The sequence below is a fragment of the Rutilus rutilus genome (genome assembly GCF_951802725.1).
Source record: "Rutilus rutilus genome assembly, chromosome: 20".
In the NCBI taxonomy this organism is placed as follows: Eukaryota; Metazoa; Chordata; class Actinopteri; order Cypriniformes; family Leuciscidae; genus Rutilus; species Rutilus rutilus.
Genome location: NC_140225.1, coordinates 3,880,210 through 3,898,850, shown reverse-complemented (window position 1 = coordinate 3,898,850; position 18,641 = coordinate 3,880,210). Strand labels below are relative to the sequence as shown.

The 18,641-nt window shown below is 36.8% G+C and overlaps 2 protein-coding genes across 6 annotated transcripts in view; one reads left to right on the top strand and one right to left on the bottom strand.

Annotated features, from left to right (window-relative positions):
* Positions 1–6,594, bottom strand: part of ate1 (arginyltransferase 1) — an 82,039-nt gene extending 75,445 nt beyond the window's left edge. For 2 of the 3 annotated variants that reach the window (XM_084391176.1, XM_084391177.1), the window contains exon 1: positions 4,028–4,177. In XM_084391176.1, coding sequence (XP_084247302.1) covers positions 4,028–4,127 — 100 coding nt within the window. In that variant the 5' untranslated portion in view covers positions 4,128–4,177. Of the gene's footprint in view, positions 1–4,027; positions 4,178–6,192 lie in introns of those variants that run through there. The other variant, XM_084391178.1, reaches the window with a different exon arrangement.
* A 795-nt stretch (positions 6,595–7,389) lies between these two features.
* Positions 7,390–18,641, top strand: part of tmem63ba (transmembrane protein 63Ba) — a 35,561-nt gene continuing 24,309 nt past the window's right edge. For all 3 annotated transcript variants that reach the window (XM_084391175.1, XM_084391174.1, XM_084391173.1), the window contains exons 1-2: positions 7,390–7,658; positions 16,383–16,607. In XM_084391175.1, the coding sequence (XP_084247301.1) occupies positions 16,413–16,607 (195 nt within the window). In that variant the 5' untranslated portion in view covers positions 7,390–7,658; positions 16,383–16,412. The remainder of the gene's footprint in view (positions 7,659–16,382; positions 16,608–18,641) is intronic.

The following is an 18,641-nucleotide window of genomic DNA, read 5'->3' as shown; positions in this document are numbered from 1 at the left end:
CATTTCCATATGTGGTTTGAGTGATCTGATTCTGAACCATATATTTCCACAATTTTCATACAATTTATGAAGTAGACATCCTATGTAGTAGTAGTATGGGAACTACTATCCTAGAAGTTTGGGAAGTTTGGCAGATTTTGATATGAATTCAACCTCTAATAAACACACAAAAAGAACAAGTATGTGCGTTGTAGTTCGCTGCCACATCACAAATGGTGAATCTATTATTTTTTTCTTCTTTATATTTAAAACATTTTCAGACCTTTTTTTTTTTCCTAAAAGAAATTGAATGGATGTTATCTTTTGGACTCTTGGCATTAAAACAAACTGAGGTTTCTACCATTCTTTCATGATTTTTCATGTTCATCGCTATTTCAAAATAAAGGTCTGAAGAACACGCCTTAGGAGTATGAAAATATTATTGTTCCAAATTGATCAATTACAGCTCCTCTGTAATTTATTTTGAAAATCAGCCACCAAATATGAAAACTTCAGAGATTGTAAGTGTTCAAATAATATATAGTTTCTCAAGATTAGTTTAGGTTTAGTATAGAATATTACTGTTTTAAATATGTAATGGCTGTGGGCTCACCAGTGGGCCAATGACACTTAAAGGAACCGTATGTAAGATTGTGGCCAAAACTGGTACTGCAGTCACTTTCAAATTACTGTAGAGCGGTGTATCCCCTCCCCCTCCCCCCTGACTCAAGGTTGCCAGTTAGGCTGCAGGATCCAGCAGGAAGGTAGGCTGCTACAAGGAGCTTCCAATGGCAAGTGACGAGTCCTACACAGTACGTTTTTTTTCTGTTAATTATGTTTATGCTTCATGAGAGATGTTTTGCGAAGTAATTATGTATCGCAAAAAATTCCATTTTCAGCCGTCTCCATCTTTCAAAGGCATCTCCTATACAAATCCTTGTTTTATTTCGGACTTTGTCACGACGTATTTCGGATTCATAACGAGGTCTTTTAGGTTTAGTAACGTTAGACATTTTTTATCCGACACGTTTGTAGCTGCAGCTGTGGTAACTAGAGCAGAGCTGGCAACCCAGATGCCGAAACACTACTGACTTCGTGATTGGTAGATAGGTGGAGGGTGGGGCATCAGGCCAAAACACATGACAACATCAACATCAGTTGAGGACCGCAACTTCACTTTTAAATGACAATATCCTGGCCGGACTACTGTTGTCAGTGATATAAGTATTTGAAATGAACATGATTTCTTAATGTCTAGTGACATATCAGGGCCATTTTATGATTCATTGAAATACATTTCTTACATACGGTTCCTTTAAGGGGTTGATTTGATTTGATTTGATTTGATCTGATCTGATTTGATTTGATTTGATTTGATTTGATTTGATTTGATTTGATTTGATTTGAATCAATTTTAATGTTGGGAATTGGGACTGATTTTGGAGCTGGCTCAAGTTAAAACATTAAGGGGGAAAAAATATTGCTCAAAAAACCCTAATGTAAATGTAAATTGAACAAAATAATTATAATTTAAAAACTTCCAGAATACAGGCCAGGAAAAGCAGACACTCATTGTTAAGGTCTCCGGGCCAAGCCGATTGTTTTCAGAGCACAAACAAAAAAACGAATCAATAGCACAGAACAGGACACAGTCCAGAACGATCCATTAAGCAACATCAGTCAGATCACCGCAACAACAGAGACAAGAGGTTTGATTTTACCGGACTTATCCATTAATCTAGCACATACGGGGCGGGTTTTTCAGAACACAACACAATAGACACTGATTAGGTTTGAGGCAGATAAAAAAAAAGCAGGTAACAAGCCCTGAAAAGATTGAAAAGGCGTAAAAAATAAAAAAATAAAAAAAGGCCCAGTCTGCACCACAACACAGTAAAACAATTAAAAGGAAACTACGAAGGTGTGTTTCTTATTATAACACTCAACAAGGGGTTCAGGCATTGTGTCATGGCACATAATGTCACCTTTGGGTTAAGCATTAGCCTGGTATGATGCAATCTCTTTGCATAAATTTGATAGAGAGTTATAAAGTCAAAAGTTTATGACAAGTCATTCACCTCTAGATAGTTCAGAGTCACGCAGCACCCGCTGTTCCTGGATTTGTACTAGTGCTGATATTCGTGTTAATTGATAAGTATAATTCGCAAAGAAAAGTTGTGCGCAGTTCAACTTCCAAATAAGAGATAAAATGGAACTGAAAAGTCAAGATGAAACCAAAACTGACCCCAGTCACTTTCTTAATGCATTGTCTTGGACTTACAGTGTTGTGCATGATGCACATTACTCAAAAAAAGTGCATCTTCAAATAGTTTTATATTAACTTTCTCCACCTCAAGTTGTTTTACTTTTCAACTGACATCATCAAGCCCTCTTGTACATGTCAACGCTTCAGCTCCATTCTCGTAACAACAACCAATTTTCACAAATTAATTTGCAATTACTAAATTAGAGTCCTGTCCAACATTATTTCTCATTGAATATCCAGTTTCAATAGAAAATGCATCACATCATAAAAAGTAAAATGTGTTGCAAACAGAATTTCATGTTGACTTTGAAAGGTTTGGGTACTTACTTTCACTTTCAAATACTTGAAAGTGAAAGCAATCATTTAAACTCTATTCTCCTGCATGGCTAGACTGAAAAGTGTGATGATGACGGCCTATAAATCAGTGGAAGATGGTGATATCAAGGGTTACTGAGGTATTACGCAGAGCCCTAGGTAATAAAGCATGTTGCTTAGGATAATATCCGTCTCTGAACTTTCCCGTCCTAATGGCTTCCACATTATATAGCATAGGGCAGATTAGGATAGATTTATCTTTAGCACCACTATTACTACCTACCGCTATTACAACACCGCTTCCTCACAATCCTTGTTGATCTGCTTGAGTCACCACTTTTAGCACCATTTAACACAATATCATCTTCATCATAAAGGTAAATCAAAAATCATTTTGATGTGAATTCTCTGGTGGCTGTAGTACAAAAAAACTGTCAGATCATGCAGTAAATATAATTATACTATAAAACCGATGATAAATTTTCAAAAAATTAAGAGTAGACTTCTATATCTAACTGTAATAAAAGAAAGTGCTAGAAGGTCTAAGTGCAAAAAAATTAAAAATTAAAAAATTATATATAATTATTACTTAATAAAATACTATTAAATCAGATTAAAACTAAAATAGAAATTATAATCTTAAAATTAGTAAATACTATAATGAATAGAAAACATAATAATGTAACTTAATAGAAACATATATACATATTTGTTAAATATTTTTCACAGTATAAATTGGATCTTTATTTATACTAGAAAATATATAGATGCCTTTCAAGCTTTAGGGCCCCTCAAATATGATCTGTAACATCTAAAAGACTGAAACCCCCTGCTATACAGTAAATAGTAGAGCAAATGTATTATTTTATAAACTCAGTGACCCTGTATCTGACAGCCTAGATTACACAACATGGACACTTTATTAGACTTATTATAAGATGAATAAACAGTTAGAATCCAGGACACTCTTTTTGTAAAGATCTGAACTGTAAAACTTGTTGCAAAAACAAGAATGGCACATAGGAGTAAATCACTTTAAGGTCCAGACAGGGGTGGACAAAGATGAACAGGCCTCTGCTATTCCCTCACATCAGGAAATGATTTCAATCTTCTCTGTTTTTAAAAATACACTTTAAAACTGACATGTCAATCATGGCAGAGAACATTTGGCTGACAACTGACAAGGTCTTTACTATAGTATCCACCACAAACAAAGCTTATGAGACCATCTTACAGTTTATAATTGACTTGACAATGCAGCAACTCATTTGGAACTATATAATTAATACTATAATATTAATAAAGCGTTTAAACATTTGACAAACCAGTTGATGAAACAGTCATCGCTTGTCGAAACAGTCATCGCTAATCAAAACAGAGAGGTCCAACCCGGCTTCCCTCAAACGTCCTGTCGATTCACTGATATATTGACCACAAACCATTAGAAACAGAGTAATGCCCACTCACCGTGTGAGAAATTGCCATTTTCATGTTTACAGTAACCGCAGCGATAGCCGTCATCTCCCCCAAAATACTCCACTATACTGTAAGATCCACCCGCTGCCATTTCCACGCTCGCCCAGGTACGATTAACGAACCCTACTATTGGTAAGGACAGGTTCATGAATATTAATTACGCTGCATGACGTTCGTCCAGCGCGCTGTCTGATTGGTCTGATTTTCTGAATGAGGTTACCGTGACTGGACGTCCCAAAAAGGCAAGCAAACTATGGCAAGCCGTTTTCACTTTTATTCATTCCCAGGACATATTCCTATATGAATAGCAACAATTAAATTATCACTAGTTAAAAGCAGGGTAGGTAGGTTTTTTCTAAAAAAAAAAAAAAAAACTTTTCCCAAATTAGTTTAAACTGTCTTTATATACCAATACATAATTAAAATATAAGTACTCTGAAAAAGAGAGTATAAAAATCGAGTGTCTGTAGTCCTCTCAGGGCTGCAATAAACACAGCTACTTCTTCCATTCACTCCCACCCCCTCCCTTCTGGGCTCCTTCCAAAGCCACGCCCCCAAAACACATGAACGCGCGATGCCGATCGCTCAGCTGGAGGAGGACGTGTTTGCCAGCGCGAGCGGTCACTACATGCACTAAAATACCTAACTTTATCATTATGAATATAAACAACTAACATGGCTGTTAGTACTCACTATCAAGCTAGCATATCGATACTGGTAAAGTTTAAAATATATTGAGTTTGATTCGGTAACGAGCTAGTAACATAAGGCAAAGCTAAAAACAGGTTGCATTGATACACGTTTTCCCATTACCTTCGCTGACTGTATATGCAGGTACTGGGAATTTTGACTGCTCTTTCTCTGCCATAATTGTGATTCTTCCGAGCTTCCGTGCCTCTTCCCCTCCTTGAGTCAAACGGGTGTGCGCATGTGGGCAGCTCCTGTAGCAGCAGGGGTGGTAGCCATGGTAGCGAGGGAGAGTGACAGTCGCCCAGCCAAAAATTTCATTCGTTCCGAATGGAAATGAGTAGCTGTGTTTATTGCAGCCCTGAGAGGACACTCGATTTTTATACTCTCTTTTTCAGAGTACTTACATTTTAATTATGTATTGGTATATAAAGACAGTTTAAACAAATTTGGGAAAAAGTTTTTTTTTTTTTTTTGAAAAAAACTGCCTACCCTGCCTTTAACATAATCATTCTTGATATCAGGGATTATATTTCTACTAGTAACAATGGCATTTTTTGATATCAGGAATTAATTTATTTTTTATGTGAATTCTTGATATCAACAATGACTCGCAGAAATACAAATTCTTGATATCGAGAATTACATTTTAGTAAAAACTATAATTCTTGATATCTGTAATTGTAGGCTACTTTATCTAATTAAATGTCACCATAGGCTGCCATTCAAATTCAATCGTTGATATCAAGAACAGACATTTGCACAGGTAACAAAGTAAGTATTGATGTATACAATTATAATTTTTACTAGTAAATATTGTATTTCTGATAGCCTACGTGAAATTTGAATTTCAACTAGTAAGAAATCAATGATTGATATCAACAATAGAATTTGAATGGCAGCATATGGTGACATTAAACTAGTGAAATACAAATACAGATATCAAGAATTACAGTTTTTACTAGTTGAAATTTATTCTTAATATCAAGATTTCGTATTTCTGCGAGTGATGGTGTCATTGTTGACATCAATAATTCACATTTTTACTAGTGGAAATTCAATTGTTGATATCAAGAATATCCTGGGAATGAATGAATGAATGAATGAATGAATGAAGGTTAAAACGGCTTGCCATAAGCAATCAACGTCAAAAGGGAACAAAACATTCACCATAGTAGGATTCGAGCGCTTTATGACCCGGAAGTACAGCCCAGATTCACCGCACATTTCCTGTAGTGGTATAAAAGCCCTACAGGCGCACAAGAAGGAAGCAATAAAATATGTATTATTTAATAAAACTATCGTTTTGAAAGCTGCTTACCTTACAAAATGGTGCAACTTGCTTTGTTCACTTCCACAAAAACAATTTGCACTGTACACGAAAGTGTGAAGGTTATTGTGTGTTGTAATAATTTGTTTGTTTTTGTGCAAATACTTCCCTTATCCAAAATAATGCAAACTTCACTTACCGTATGAAGCTTTACCTCCTTCATTCCTACAGTAGCCACAGCGATATCCACAACGGACTCCTTTGAGCTCCACTATGGTGTACATTTCCCAAGGGATCCTTTAAAGTATGTGCCATGCAAAACTTTTGAGTCTGTAGTAATGAAAATGTATACTGTAAAAATCCCCCTATCCAAAAACGGTGGTCATTTGTTTATGTGCAGCCGGTGATGGTGCATTTCAAAACATCAGGCTAGGCTACATGTACGCTAGTGTGAAGTTTGGTTCACTTTTGTGTGTTATAAATTAAAACAAAATTATCTAAATAAAAACGAAATATTCATAAAGGACGGAAAAGGCCAAGATACGACAGCTGCCATGCTGAAATAAGAACAAGTTCGAAGGATTCAAACGTTTACATAGTCGGCCAATAGATGGCAGTACATGCCCTGTTGTGGACAGAATAACAACTTAATTCACACATATTGTTTATTAAAGGAATAGTTCACCCAAAAATGTTGTCATAATTTACTCACCTTCAAGTTGTTCCAAACCTGTATGAGTTTCTTTCTTCTGTTGAACACAAAAGAAGATATTTTGAAGAATGTTGGTAAGCAGACAGTCGACGGCACCCATTGACTTCCAGAGTATTTTATTCCTACAATGGAAGTCAATGGGAACCAGCAACTGTCTGGTTACCAACATTCTTCAAAATATCTTCTTTTGTGTTTCACAGAAGGAACTCATACAGGTTTGGAACTATTTGAGGGTGAATGAGTAATGACAACATTTTTTTTTCTTTTTCTAACTATCCCTTCCTATTTTATTGTTGTAATGTTGTACATTAATTTTTCTTGTCCTTACTTGTTTTGTGATTAATGCTTTAGCAATGTTATATGTAAACATAATCAGAAGTTAATCTTAACCATGAAGTTCTTTAAATTGGAAAAGTGCATTGAATACGTGTTGAAAGAGACGTTTCTTTCAGAATTAATAACTTTAATAAATAATTTCCAAACAATTTTTGGCTGGTATATTTTGTGCGTAACAACTGCCACCATGTGACAACGCCATTTAAAAAGAACGAATGTGACCGAACAATTCCGAGCAAATCCGACTAAAAACGAACACCAACCGAACGTAAACAACAGGATTCGAAGCGGAGTCGAATGTGACCGAAATTATCCGAAAAGACCCGAACATGGACGACGCCCCAGCTGGGAAACAGTTCGTGGGTTGCCTATCAACCGCACATACATCGTCACCGGCCCGATCCATTACAGCCATGCTAGGGCTTGTTGTGTGTCAGTGTCGTAGATGAGACACTAACTGAAAAATGGCCTAATCCTCAGCATTTTGTTTTTCCGAACACTATTAAATCTTTTTGAGGAAATCCTGAACTGGAATTTTGATACTATTGCGGTTATTTTGGGATATCACACAGCAGTAGCTAACCGAGAGCTACTTTGGCTTTGACCAACCCGGCCAGGTGAGTTAACTTAACTTCTACCACCTGAACTAACTAGTTTGAGCGGTGTCAGTCTGATCATTGTGATGCTTAGTTTTAGTAGAAGTAAACCTATTACCAATGTTAAGTAATTTAAACCAGTTGGTGAGAAATCACAACAAAGTGGCTAACAGTTCGGCTAGGCACATTAGCTGTAGCTAACTATACAAGTATTTAACTTTATTAGTAATTATTCTTAAGGTAGATCAATACATAATTCACTGTCATGTATCTGTAATGGCTAAATATAGTGGTCTCACTCACAAGCAGTCTATAGCTAACATGTTGACGTTATATTATGGCATGGATCGATTAGCCTCATCAACTGTTTTTTTTTTCTGAAAGTCTATTTAATGTAAATAAATAAATACATTCTGTGGTTATTTTTGAGTTAGATGAACGTGAGGTGATATGTAGCATAGCTAATCTGATGATTAGTGTCAATCCTCACCAGTATCATAGCCGATTATGATGTACTCCAGTGACATATTCTGATCCATCTGACTAGAATATGACTAGTGCTGTATGAAAGATAAACATTTATCTTTTTTAAATTAAATGAAATTAAACCATAGAAATTAACTACGTAAGTACATTTACAAATATAACAATACATTTGAAGTCATGCATTTAACAGTACAGGAATATAGTGAGCAGCATTTTTTTTACTTAATACATAATACAAATATTTTCCACATATTTTTAATAAACATATTTACGTTATAAATTGGGTCTTTCTTTATATACGAAAAGTTAAAGCTACATTTGAAATGTTAGCATTGGTGTCCCTTGCACAAGGATGACCATAGGGCGTCTAAAGATTGAAACTCCTGATCTGAACATTAGAATAGCATGATTTTGTAGTTATATGAGGAATAAGATTATGTGGTTTATTGTTGGTTTTGTGCACTAATTAGTTACTTTGACTTTAATTTTTCATGTCCCTTGAGTTTAACTAGTTGTTCATTGGTATCCCAATGATTTTGTGATGTTAAAAGTACAAAACTTTCAGCCTGCCAAGTTTGATTATCCTGTGGCAAATCTCTCAGTTCTGTTGGTTGATCCTTGCGTTTTGCATTTGGCCTCTGGCACAGAGCTTAGTGCAACGAAATCAATAAATTGAGCTCTTTGGTGTCTTGGAGATGGCTTCAAGAAATTGGATACAGTTTTAAAACCATTTCAGTGCATTTCAAAACAGATGAACGCTTCACTCCAAGTTTAATATTGTCTCAGGAGTCAGAATGCAGTTTACCCCTTGGGCTTGGCTGAGTTTGATCAAACTGAGGAGAATTTCATATCTTACAAAGCTCCTTTCAGGTCTTGTTCAGCAAAGCAACAACTGGCTCCTGGGGCTCACCATATGTTCCATATGTCACACCACATATCCTTTCTTCTCACTGACTCAAATATACACTTTGCATGGTATAGCAAACCAGATTCAAATGTGCTATCCTCCACATGAGCCTTAGTAATGTTGTCCTCATGCTTGGAGTGCTTTATAAGTGGTTGACCGGGTTTCAATGGGCAATACTGATATTGAGAGCCCAGGGTGAAAGACTGACCATGCTCTATTTGCTGACACAAAATAAACACTTATTTTATACAATTTTGGCTTAGAATAAACTGTTTTGGAAACATAAATGATCATAATTTTAACAGTAAAAGACTGAAATGGTAAAATCCTGTTAATTTGCCTTACTTATATACAGTGAAACACTGTAATAGATCTAATCCGAGTTCCCAGAATTCCCTGTAACTCCACAATTCGATGGTTTAATTTATCATGTGGCTTTATTTTTTACCACCTGCGTATTTATGATGGTTGTCAGTATTATAAAGGTACTACACAGATTTAAGTACTTTGGTTTATTGACATTACATCAGTTAATGAAATATAATTTTTGCTGTAAAATAATTTCAATCCAAAAACTTTGGCTGACAGCTGATTGTAGGCTATATTTTAACTGTTTTTTAACCATACATTTCACAGATTCTTTTTAGAGTGTAGTTTAATAAACATTGACAAGGCTGGTGGTAAAAAAATTTTTTTGGCACTTTATGGCACAAGGGTGAATTAACACTTTTGAAAAAAAATTTTTTTACTTTTTGGTCAATGGATTATTTATATTATGTATCAGCCAAGGCCAATATTTCGGCCTATCACTGCTCTTCACTGGGCAACGTTTCAGAAAAAATACACATCTCTATGAGTCTCTGTAATGCATTGCAGTGAAAAAGATAATCTTGTTTGTGCATGCTGAAGGTTTTACTAATCAGAATTTAACTGAAAAATGTTATCTGTTATATTTGTGTTTTATAATATTTTCAGGGTGTGCAGGATATCTGCACAGCTATCAGCTGTCATCTTTTAAAGGGGTCCTTGCCCTTTTACAAAGTCTTGATTTAGTTTTTGGGGTGTACTTTAATGTTTTCACGCTTGATTGGTAAAAAAAAATTCATTATTTTTCACATATTTTACATTATTACAGCACCTCTCTCCCCAGTCTGGCTCGAACATGCCGATTTCAATGAAGCCCCTCCTTCCGGAATACAAAATGTGCTGTGATTGGTTAGCTGGCCCAGTGTGTTGTGATTGGCAGCCTTAGCGCGTGTTCGGGAAAAAGGGACTTTAAGCAACAGCCTCTGGTGGAACGCCAACGGACTTCTGTCGTTCTATTGCGCATGCGCGACTTTAACTGCTACTTCACGAAGTTCTACTGTAACCGTCTATTACGGGAGAACAGCTGATTTGTCGTAATCGTTACTACGTGACAGATTAAGAAAGTTAATGTTATGTTTTAGGTTATGTGGCATTGTAATTGTTTCTGTATATCATTAAATGCCAAAAGCAACCCTTGCTTTTTAAAATCTTTTTTTTTTTGTTAAATGATCCCCTACGCCGTCCTCTTTGCTGTTGCTTAAATGTCCCGCCCCTCCATAACTGCGTTCTTCTCTAATGTAAATGTTAAGGTTATTTCAAACCAATTCGAGCCCGATTCAGACCCTGACAATGTTTAACGATCAAGAGCAGCATCCAGAACGGATTTCATGCACGGACTTTGCGAGCACGGATTTCACAGGATGTTTCAGGGTGGTGTCTTTTTTTGGAATTATCTTATACATTATAGATACGATGTTATCCACCATTTAATCGTGATATTTGTCGGAAAACGAAGGTAATGCAAACAGTAATCGATCATAAAACCATGGTTAATTTTTCTAAGGAGCGGTGAACCATCTTACAAAAGCGAGAGCTTACTATAGCAAACAGAAAACAAGCTGTTCTCCATAAAATGTGCAGAGCATAGATGAACGGTTGGGGTAATCATGTTCAGGAACAGTGTTTAAAAATACATTTTATCAGCCTTAGGAAGAAGGTCAAACAAAGGAGTTTCGGATACGTTGTAGAAAAAACAGTGTCTCACTGAGTCACTTTCTCTAATGCAGCTCAACCAGGCCTCATCCCCTTTCTTGCATACTCCGTGGGTGCGGATTTCATAAGATCCAGAAAAATCGTGTTGTAGTCCAAACGAGACGTTCGTTGTAGTTCTTGTAAAGGGAATTCTGTTAAATAAAATATCTCCCTTTGGAGTGGACTTTGAGCTTTGTAACCTTGCAGATCTTTTTTTATGCTCAAACAGCAACATTACACACTAACTAAAGTTGAAGAAGTGGAAAAGCATAATAGGACCCCTTTAAATCTTGTCACTGGACATGATGACAATACTTGTGATGAGAATCAAGTTTGCTTAAACAGGAGACACTCGACAATTGCATTCAGACATAAAGGTATATGAAAATTAATATTATACATTAAAAATAAAGTGGCAAAAAGTGTTCAGCACTTGATCAGGTAATATATATTTCATTGGTAGATACAGGTGTTGAAATTCAGTAGCAGACAGTGATACCACAGTAAAAGAGTGGCGGATTAATTGTTGTCATATATTACAGTCCGGTGAAACCAACTCTATGAAAGTATTCTAGTATTCTTTAAGACTGCTGATAGTGTTTGTGAAGTGGAATCACTTTGACCTTGGATATGATGTTGTAATATGTTATTTACAGCTCTGCTGTTAGCACGACGAAATGGTGCCAGTATTACTTCACTCTTGTAATGTGGTTAATGAGCGACTATTTCCTTTCACCTTGAGGCCAACAACCCGAAAGAACAGATTGTCTGAACGGCACATTCTTATCCAAAGCAATTTGATTTGTCTGTGTTTCTCATGAAAGCCAAACTGTAGTCCAACAGGGCATAAAAGGTTATTATTATATGTTAACATTGCAGAATGATGGTGTTTTGGGTGTAGAAATCACTCGTTTGTTTGTTAATAGGATTTTACAGGCAATAGCAGTTGTTTCAGCTGATCCAAGGTCACTTGCTGCAACTCTCAATTGAAAAAGTAGAAATGCTAATGTATTTTTCACAGTTGTGCAACATTCAGAATTATATTACGAATACCATGAAATTGAATACGGAATTCGCCTATAATTATATATATTTTATATATATATATGAATAAATTCATAACATTTCTGTCCATATAGTTTTTTTTTATGAATATTTCATTTTTCAGTATGAATCCAACATTACCATACACACATCTCAAGAAACATTAGATGATATTACGAGCAAAATCATTAGCATTAGAAAAACTGTGTTAAAAAGTATGTATCAAATAATGATAGAACAGGCTTTTAATGAATGTTTACTTGTTCGTCTCTCAATCATCATTGTAGGCGTATTCTGCATTACACTGTGTTTTGCCCCCCCCCCCCCCCACACACAATAAAATTTGCATAGATTTCATCATAAAACAAAGCATTTAAATATCATCTTACTAAGACATGTTATTTGGAAATATAGAGGGCCAAATTATATTATGCATTTTATGTCATTAATCTGCTATACTGTTATATAAATCTCATTGATTTCTATTTTTGGCCATATAAATAATGCTCAGTTTGGGCCTCGATGTCTCACGGCTGTTCCATAAGCGTCACTTACTGTCAGAGAGTGAATTTACATTTTTATTTAGCATCTCCTTTCCTAGTTCTAGTGGGATTGTTCACAGAGTACGTGAGACTGTTTTACGCAGCATACAGTCAAGTGTTGATAAATTGAACCGGTTGATTGAAAAGATGTCACTCGGTGTGTGTGTGTGTGTGTGTGTGTTTACAGTGGGAGCAGGATTGTGGTGGTTGACTGGGAGTGACAGATTGCTTCCATTGCCGAAGCAATAGTGCAAACAGAAGTCTAACGATCGATTCGAAGTGGGTTTTGGCTGAATGCGTGTTTCAGTGACGTCATACGCGATGCGTCCAGGCCCAAAATCTGTGGGAAATCTGCAGCAGTTTAGAAAAATTGCAATTTGGTTTTGCGTTAAATTCTGCAATTGCACAATTGCTTTTCCTGTGATTCCAGTTCAGCATCATGTGATCTAATTCACACTCATGATTCGAATGGGAGCCAGTTTTTAAATTCTCAATTTTGCCCAAGTTTGATATTAGTAAATGCTGCAGGTGTGTTGTGAACTCGTACAGATCAATACTCTAATGTGACCCGTCGGCCTGAGATGATGACCTTTACTGTTAAAGATCGTGTGAGTTTTGCTGAGCCCAGCGTAATGAGACTTGCGCGAACGAGGTCAGAGAAGCTGTGCTATAGATTAAATGTTTCAGCAGCAGGAGACATGTTACATCATATTTTACATCATATGATATTCTATCATCTGCTTTAAAGTTTCCTTATCAACATAGACTTGGAGTAGCCTATGACTTCTCTTCATTTGAAGCAAGGCTCAATCGGTGATATGAACGCAAGATTGTGAGCTAGATAAATAATTGAACTCAACAAACAAATCAGCAGTGATTTGTAACGTTGTCAAACTTGTTGAGGTCAGAACTTTAAATTCAGTTCAGAACTTAACAAGTGTCAGCATGTTTCGGGAAGGCGTATGCTCTGTTTTTAGTTTCCACTGAACTGTTCAGAATCAGTTCTCTTATTGATCTGTTGACCACTTTTTCAGATGTCTGAAAAACAGGAATCAATCAGCGCTCGACCTTACGACATCAGGAGGATGTCAGCATAAAGGCCTTGGTTTGTCTGACTGTTATATTCAGACTTGTGGCTGTCAGACTCAGCAGTGTGTGTTTTTGAGCATGCTGATGCCAGGAAATCACAAGATCGGTCTGTGTGACAGCAGGCTTAATTGAACATAAGTAAAGGCAGTCAGTCAGTGAATAAGTCTCCGTAATATGGATCATTTGCAACCTGATGCTTTTATTAGAGCTTGGCTGTCACAAGCTTGTAAGGTTTGCTGTCATGCGCTGTTTGTTTTCATGACTCGGCATTAGCGTTGAGTTCAGAAGAACAGCAGCGGGGTGGATGTCCCAGCCATCTGTCCCAAAGGAACTGTTCTAAATATGCCAAAGGCAATGCGTTTGCCGTTGCGATTAATTCAATACGTTCAATTTAATGCTGTTAAATCATTTATCTAATTTGTTTCATTCTGTTCTGTGTGTATAATTGCGCCAGTAACAATTGCAGAAGTTTGAACAAACCCCGAACACTGACTATGGAGTGCAATCGAGACCGCCCACTTTTTCAGCAGTCTTGGTTTCTGAAGTATTTTGCCCATATATATATACATATATAAAAGTGTATATGTATAAAAGCCTTAATTTAAGAGTTACAAGCCATAAACCAAACAGCTACGAGGCAAATCGCAACATTATAAACTATTTGAAACAAAAAGACAAAGTACAGGAATATATACTAAACAGCTTTAATGAGGGAAAGAACTACAATAATAAAATAATTATGTGTTTATTGCAAAATATGCACATATTTAAGGGAGACTATTACATTATTTGCAGTCCAATGGGAGTGGATGGGCGCTAAAGTGTTTTTTGGCGCTCACGATTCTCTGATTGGTGGAGATTTCTTTGAAGGATCAAGGGTAACGTAGTTACCAGGAACTCTGGAACTCTACCAGGAACTCTGCTGTTAAACAATTAATTAAAAAGTGTTCCCTTTCCTTATACAGTATTGGAATTTGGAAGTGAATTGGTGTCAAAGATGATAAGCTGATGACTAACCTCACCTTGAGCTGGCTTGGCACAGAGTTTGGTTTGTTATGAAACGCAGCGTGTGACTTTCTCTCCCCCATCACCCTTATATGCTGTATTTATTTTCCATTGGAAAAGTCAGAGTCCTGCTGTCACGGTTAACATAACTTTGGGTCTGACATTAATTCACACTGGACAGCCAATGTGTGTGTATGTTGTTGCTTTAGTAGATTCCTTGCATCCTTTGAACAATAAATTAGCAAATGACCAGCAGATTAAATGGTAATACTTTGTTAAACGCGCTCACCTAGTGCCAATCCGCTCAAATTAACCACACGTTATTGCATATTTAAAGCAGTAATTATTTTAGTATCATTAAGATACTATTGTAGTTATTTATATTTTGAATAATTTTTTTATTTTTTCATTTCATTTTTAAAGTTTTAGTAAGTTTGTTGTGTGTTTTTGTTGTTTATATTAGTTACTATGGTTTTAAGTGTCTATATAGTTTTTATTCATTTTATTTCAATTCTTTTATTTTAGCTAGCTGAAAAAATAAATATTAAAGGTTGTTTTTTTATATATACATGCATTTTATTTTAGTTAACCTTTATTTTATTTCAAGTAACGAAAATGTTTAATCTAATACCTAAGCTAATAACTAACTAAACGTGACAATTTATCAAATTAAAGGAATGGTTCACACAAAAATGAATTTATTTTCTCACCCTCACCATGTTGTTTCAAACCTGTATTATCTGTAAACTACTTTTATAATACTTTTATGGAGTTTTTTTTTTTGGTTGAGGAAAAAAATATGGACAAAGCTGTGCATATATTCATCAAAAAGCGTCCTAATGTGTTCCACAGAAGAAAGAAAAACATTTTTAATTACTGTGAAATATTCCTTAGTATCTGAAATGTATATTCCTGGCTGGCAATTTTAGACAGTGTTCCCTCAGGAAGAACTTGGTACAGTTGGTGCATTTTGCCTCAGAGAGATGGCTCGGCCTGTTTGTCCATTGTCAAGTGGTTTAGTGGCTGATCTCACTGTAGGAGGAATATAGATGTGTCTGTGTTGAGCCAGCGGTAGCATGCCAGAGCACAGCATGCACAGCCTTGGAGCTCCACAGATCTCTTAATGTAGAGATGTGTTGTCAGTCACTCACAGCAAAGCTTTCATGCAGTTACATAATTCGCCAAGTTGCACCTTTAGACGTCGTAGACATTTACATATTGAGCGTTACAGAACCGGTCTTTCCTGTAAGATACTTTGCAAAACCGCTCTCTTTGCTTTCATTGTTTACCATTATTTCAGCCTTTCGATCTTTAAATGTGTTCAGATAATTAGGCCTAATTCTTAATGAATTCTGAATTCTTAAAGGATTAGTTAACCCCCCCAAAAAACTCTCGTGTTGTTCAAAATTTCTATGAATTTCCCTCTTTTGTAAAACATGAAAGATGTCAGGCGGGATGACAGACTCATCACTCAAGTTGATGTTGACTATTTTTCCTTTGTTTTCCCATAACTATCCCTTTAAAGACCCCAGGTGATCAGATTTGGGTCATCATCTATGTGCAAGTATACCCCTGAAAGATATTCATAACGCTCTTCCTCTTGTCACCTAACAGGTGGAGTTTCAGGATGCAGCAGTACTGAGGATGCTGATTGTCTTAGTTTTGCTCATGATGGCTGTGAGCAGTGAAGCTGAGGTCTGCACAGGCCAGCACAACTGCTCCAGCTCCAACAGCTCCAAGGACTACTGCTATACGGGCCGGATCCGCAGCACGGTGCTCCAGGGCCTGCCCTTCGGAGGAGTGCCCACCGTACTCGCCCTTGACTTCATGTGCTTCTTGGTGCGCATCACAAACCCTACAATTTTCCGTTTCTGTTCATTTTCCATGAGTTAGTCATTCAAAGTCAACATGAAATTAATCTTGACCCTGTTTACTTTCTTAACACACATTCCCGGTCTTGTTGCGCACTGTTTTGGAAATGCATGTTATGGATTTTATTGTAAACTCAATGTTCCGGTGAAAGATTTTCTCTGGTGGCGTGTGCCGGAATTCTCCAGTCATTTTGACCACTTAAATGTGTTGTAAGATTTTTTTATGTCAAAGTCCCCGTGAACTGGAAGTTGCAAATGACTTTTCTCCAGTGTTGTGACGTATTTCCAAGTGAAACGGAATATTGAACAGAGGGCGGGGTTTTACTTTACAGGGGTGCAAACAGCGCGCTTTTCGGCGCCTCCCGCTTTTTTCACGTCAGTTTGGGTGACTTGTGTGAATCGTGCAGATCCGAAGAGTTTTTTTTAAGGAGGGGGGAGGGGGGGTGGTTTGAGAGGGTCTGATTATAATTTAACCAACAGTAATTCTAGATTGCGTCCACCAACAAGTAAATAGGAAATAAGCGAATCAGAACACTGCGCGCCCAACCAGCAGTTTGTGCGCAAGCGTGAACCACTAGTGTTTCTGTCTCACTCCGGATCTGCCACTGCATCACATTTCTCTCTGCGTGGCGTGGAGTGTCCGTTTTTTGTCGGCTCTCATGTTAACTGGTTAGAGCTTGTGTTAGAGCACAATCCCTGCGTGACACACACACTTCTCGAGCCGCGCCGAAACCGCGTGCTAGAAATAGAACCGCAACCGACGCCAATTTTTCACGCGACACGCACGAGTGTTGGAAGTTTTCAGACAAAATAGAAGGCGCAAATACATATTAATAAATTACATTTTGATGCTTGAAAGTCTCTCGGTTTTGACAAATGCATATATAATTGTAATTTAAAAAATAGGCCTAATTATCGATTTTCAAATATTGCCCCTGTCAGTAGGCCTACAGAACGAAACATTCTGTAGCCTATTTTGCCGTCAATACTGCCGACGTTGTCTTTGCTGTATCAGGCTATATATATTATGTTTAACATCCAAATGTAGATCGCACAGAGCCACGCAGTCGCAGACAGCACGTGAAGTTCGTGAACACCGAATTCCCTTTTCTTTCTTTTCTATTTGTGTTTGAACTGACATGTGCACGAAAAAATAAGCCAGTGTCCGTCTCAACGAGTTTCCCCGTAAACGCAGTCAAAATAAAACGGATGCGTGTCATTACCGGTATTAGATACGTGCATTAGTCTTAAAGGGACAGCACCCAATATACCTGCAGCTGTTTGTGTCACCAAAGTTAATCAAACAACAAAAGAGAAAGAGAAAAATCACGTTTTGTCAAAAGATAAACTGTATTAATACTTAATACAGTTTATTTACCTGAAAAACATAAAGCACTGCTTTATTTCTCGTGTATTTGTGTTTTATTGTATTTATATTTGTATTTTGTTTATTAGTTTATATGCAGATGCACTAGGCCTACCCTACACAATTACCCCAATCATCCTAGAATTATTAATTCTTTACAAAAAGAGCTATTCAAATTATCAGGTGAAATTGTTTTCAGGAAGTAGCAGTAAAGCAAAAAGAAGAAGTGCAAGATTTTTCTAAATTTCATTTGACTCTATGTGCCTATAGAAGTGGGTTGGGGATGGTGGCAATGTAGTATCTGGATATTTGCCGCGGGACGAGGGCTTCGATTACCTCTCTCTTTTTTGACCATACATGTGTTTGCACCCCTGACTTTAGCGCTCCTCCTCTCCATCTCTGTTCATAGCAGACTAACGGTTTGAGGCGAGTGGTTAAGCATTTTCAACCCAAGCCGTCAAACTGACATCATCAGAAAAGGAACGCTATTCCAGACCGGAAGTAACTTTTCAGATTTTGATTAAAGATTACCACGGCAAACAAATTTTTTCTGTGTATTAACTTGAACGGATTAATTGTTCACCACAAGACTAGTAATATGCACTAACAAAGTAAATAGGGTCAATTTTGATTTCA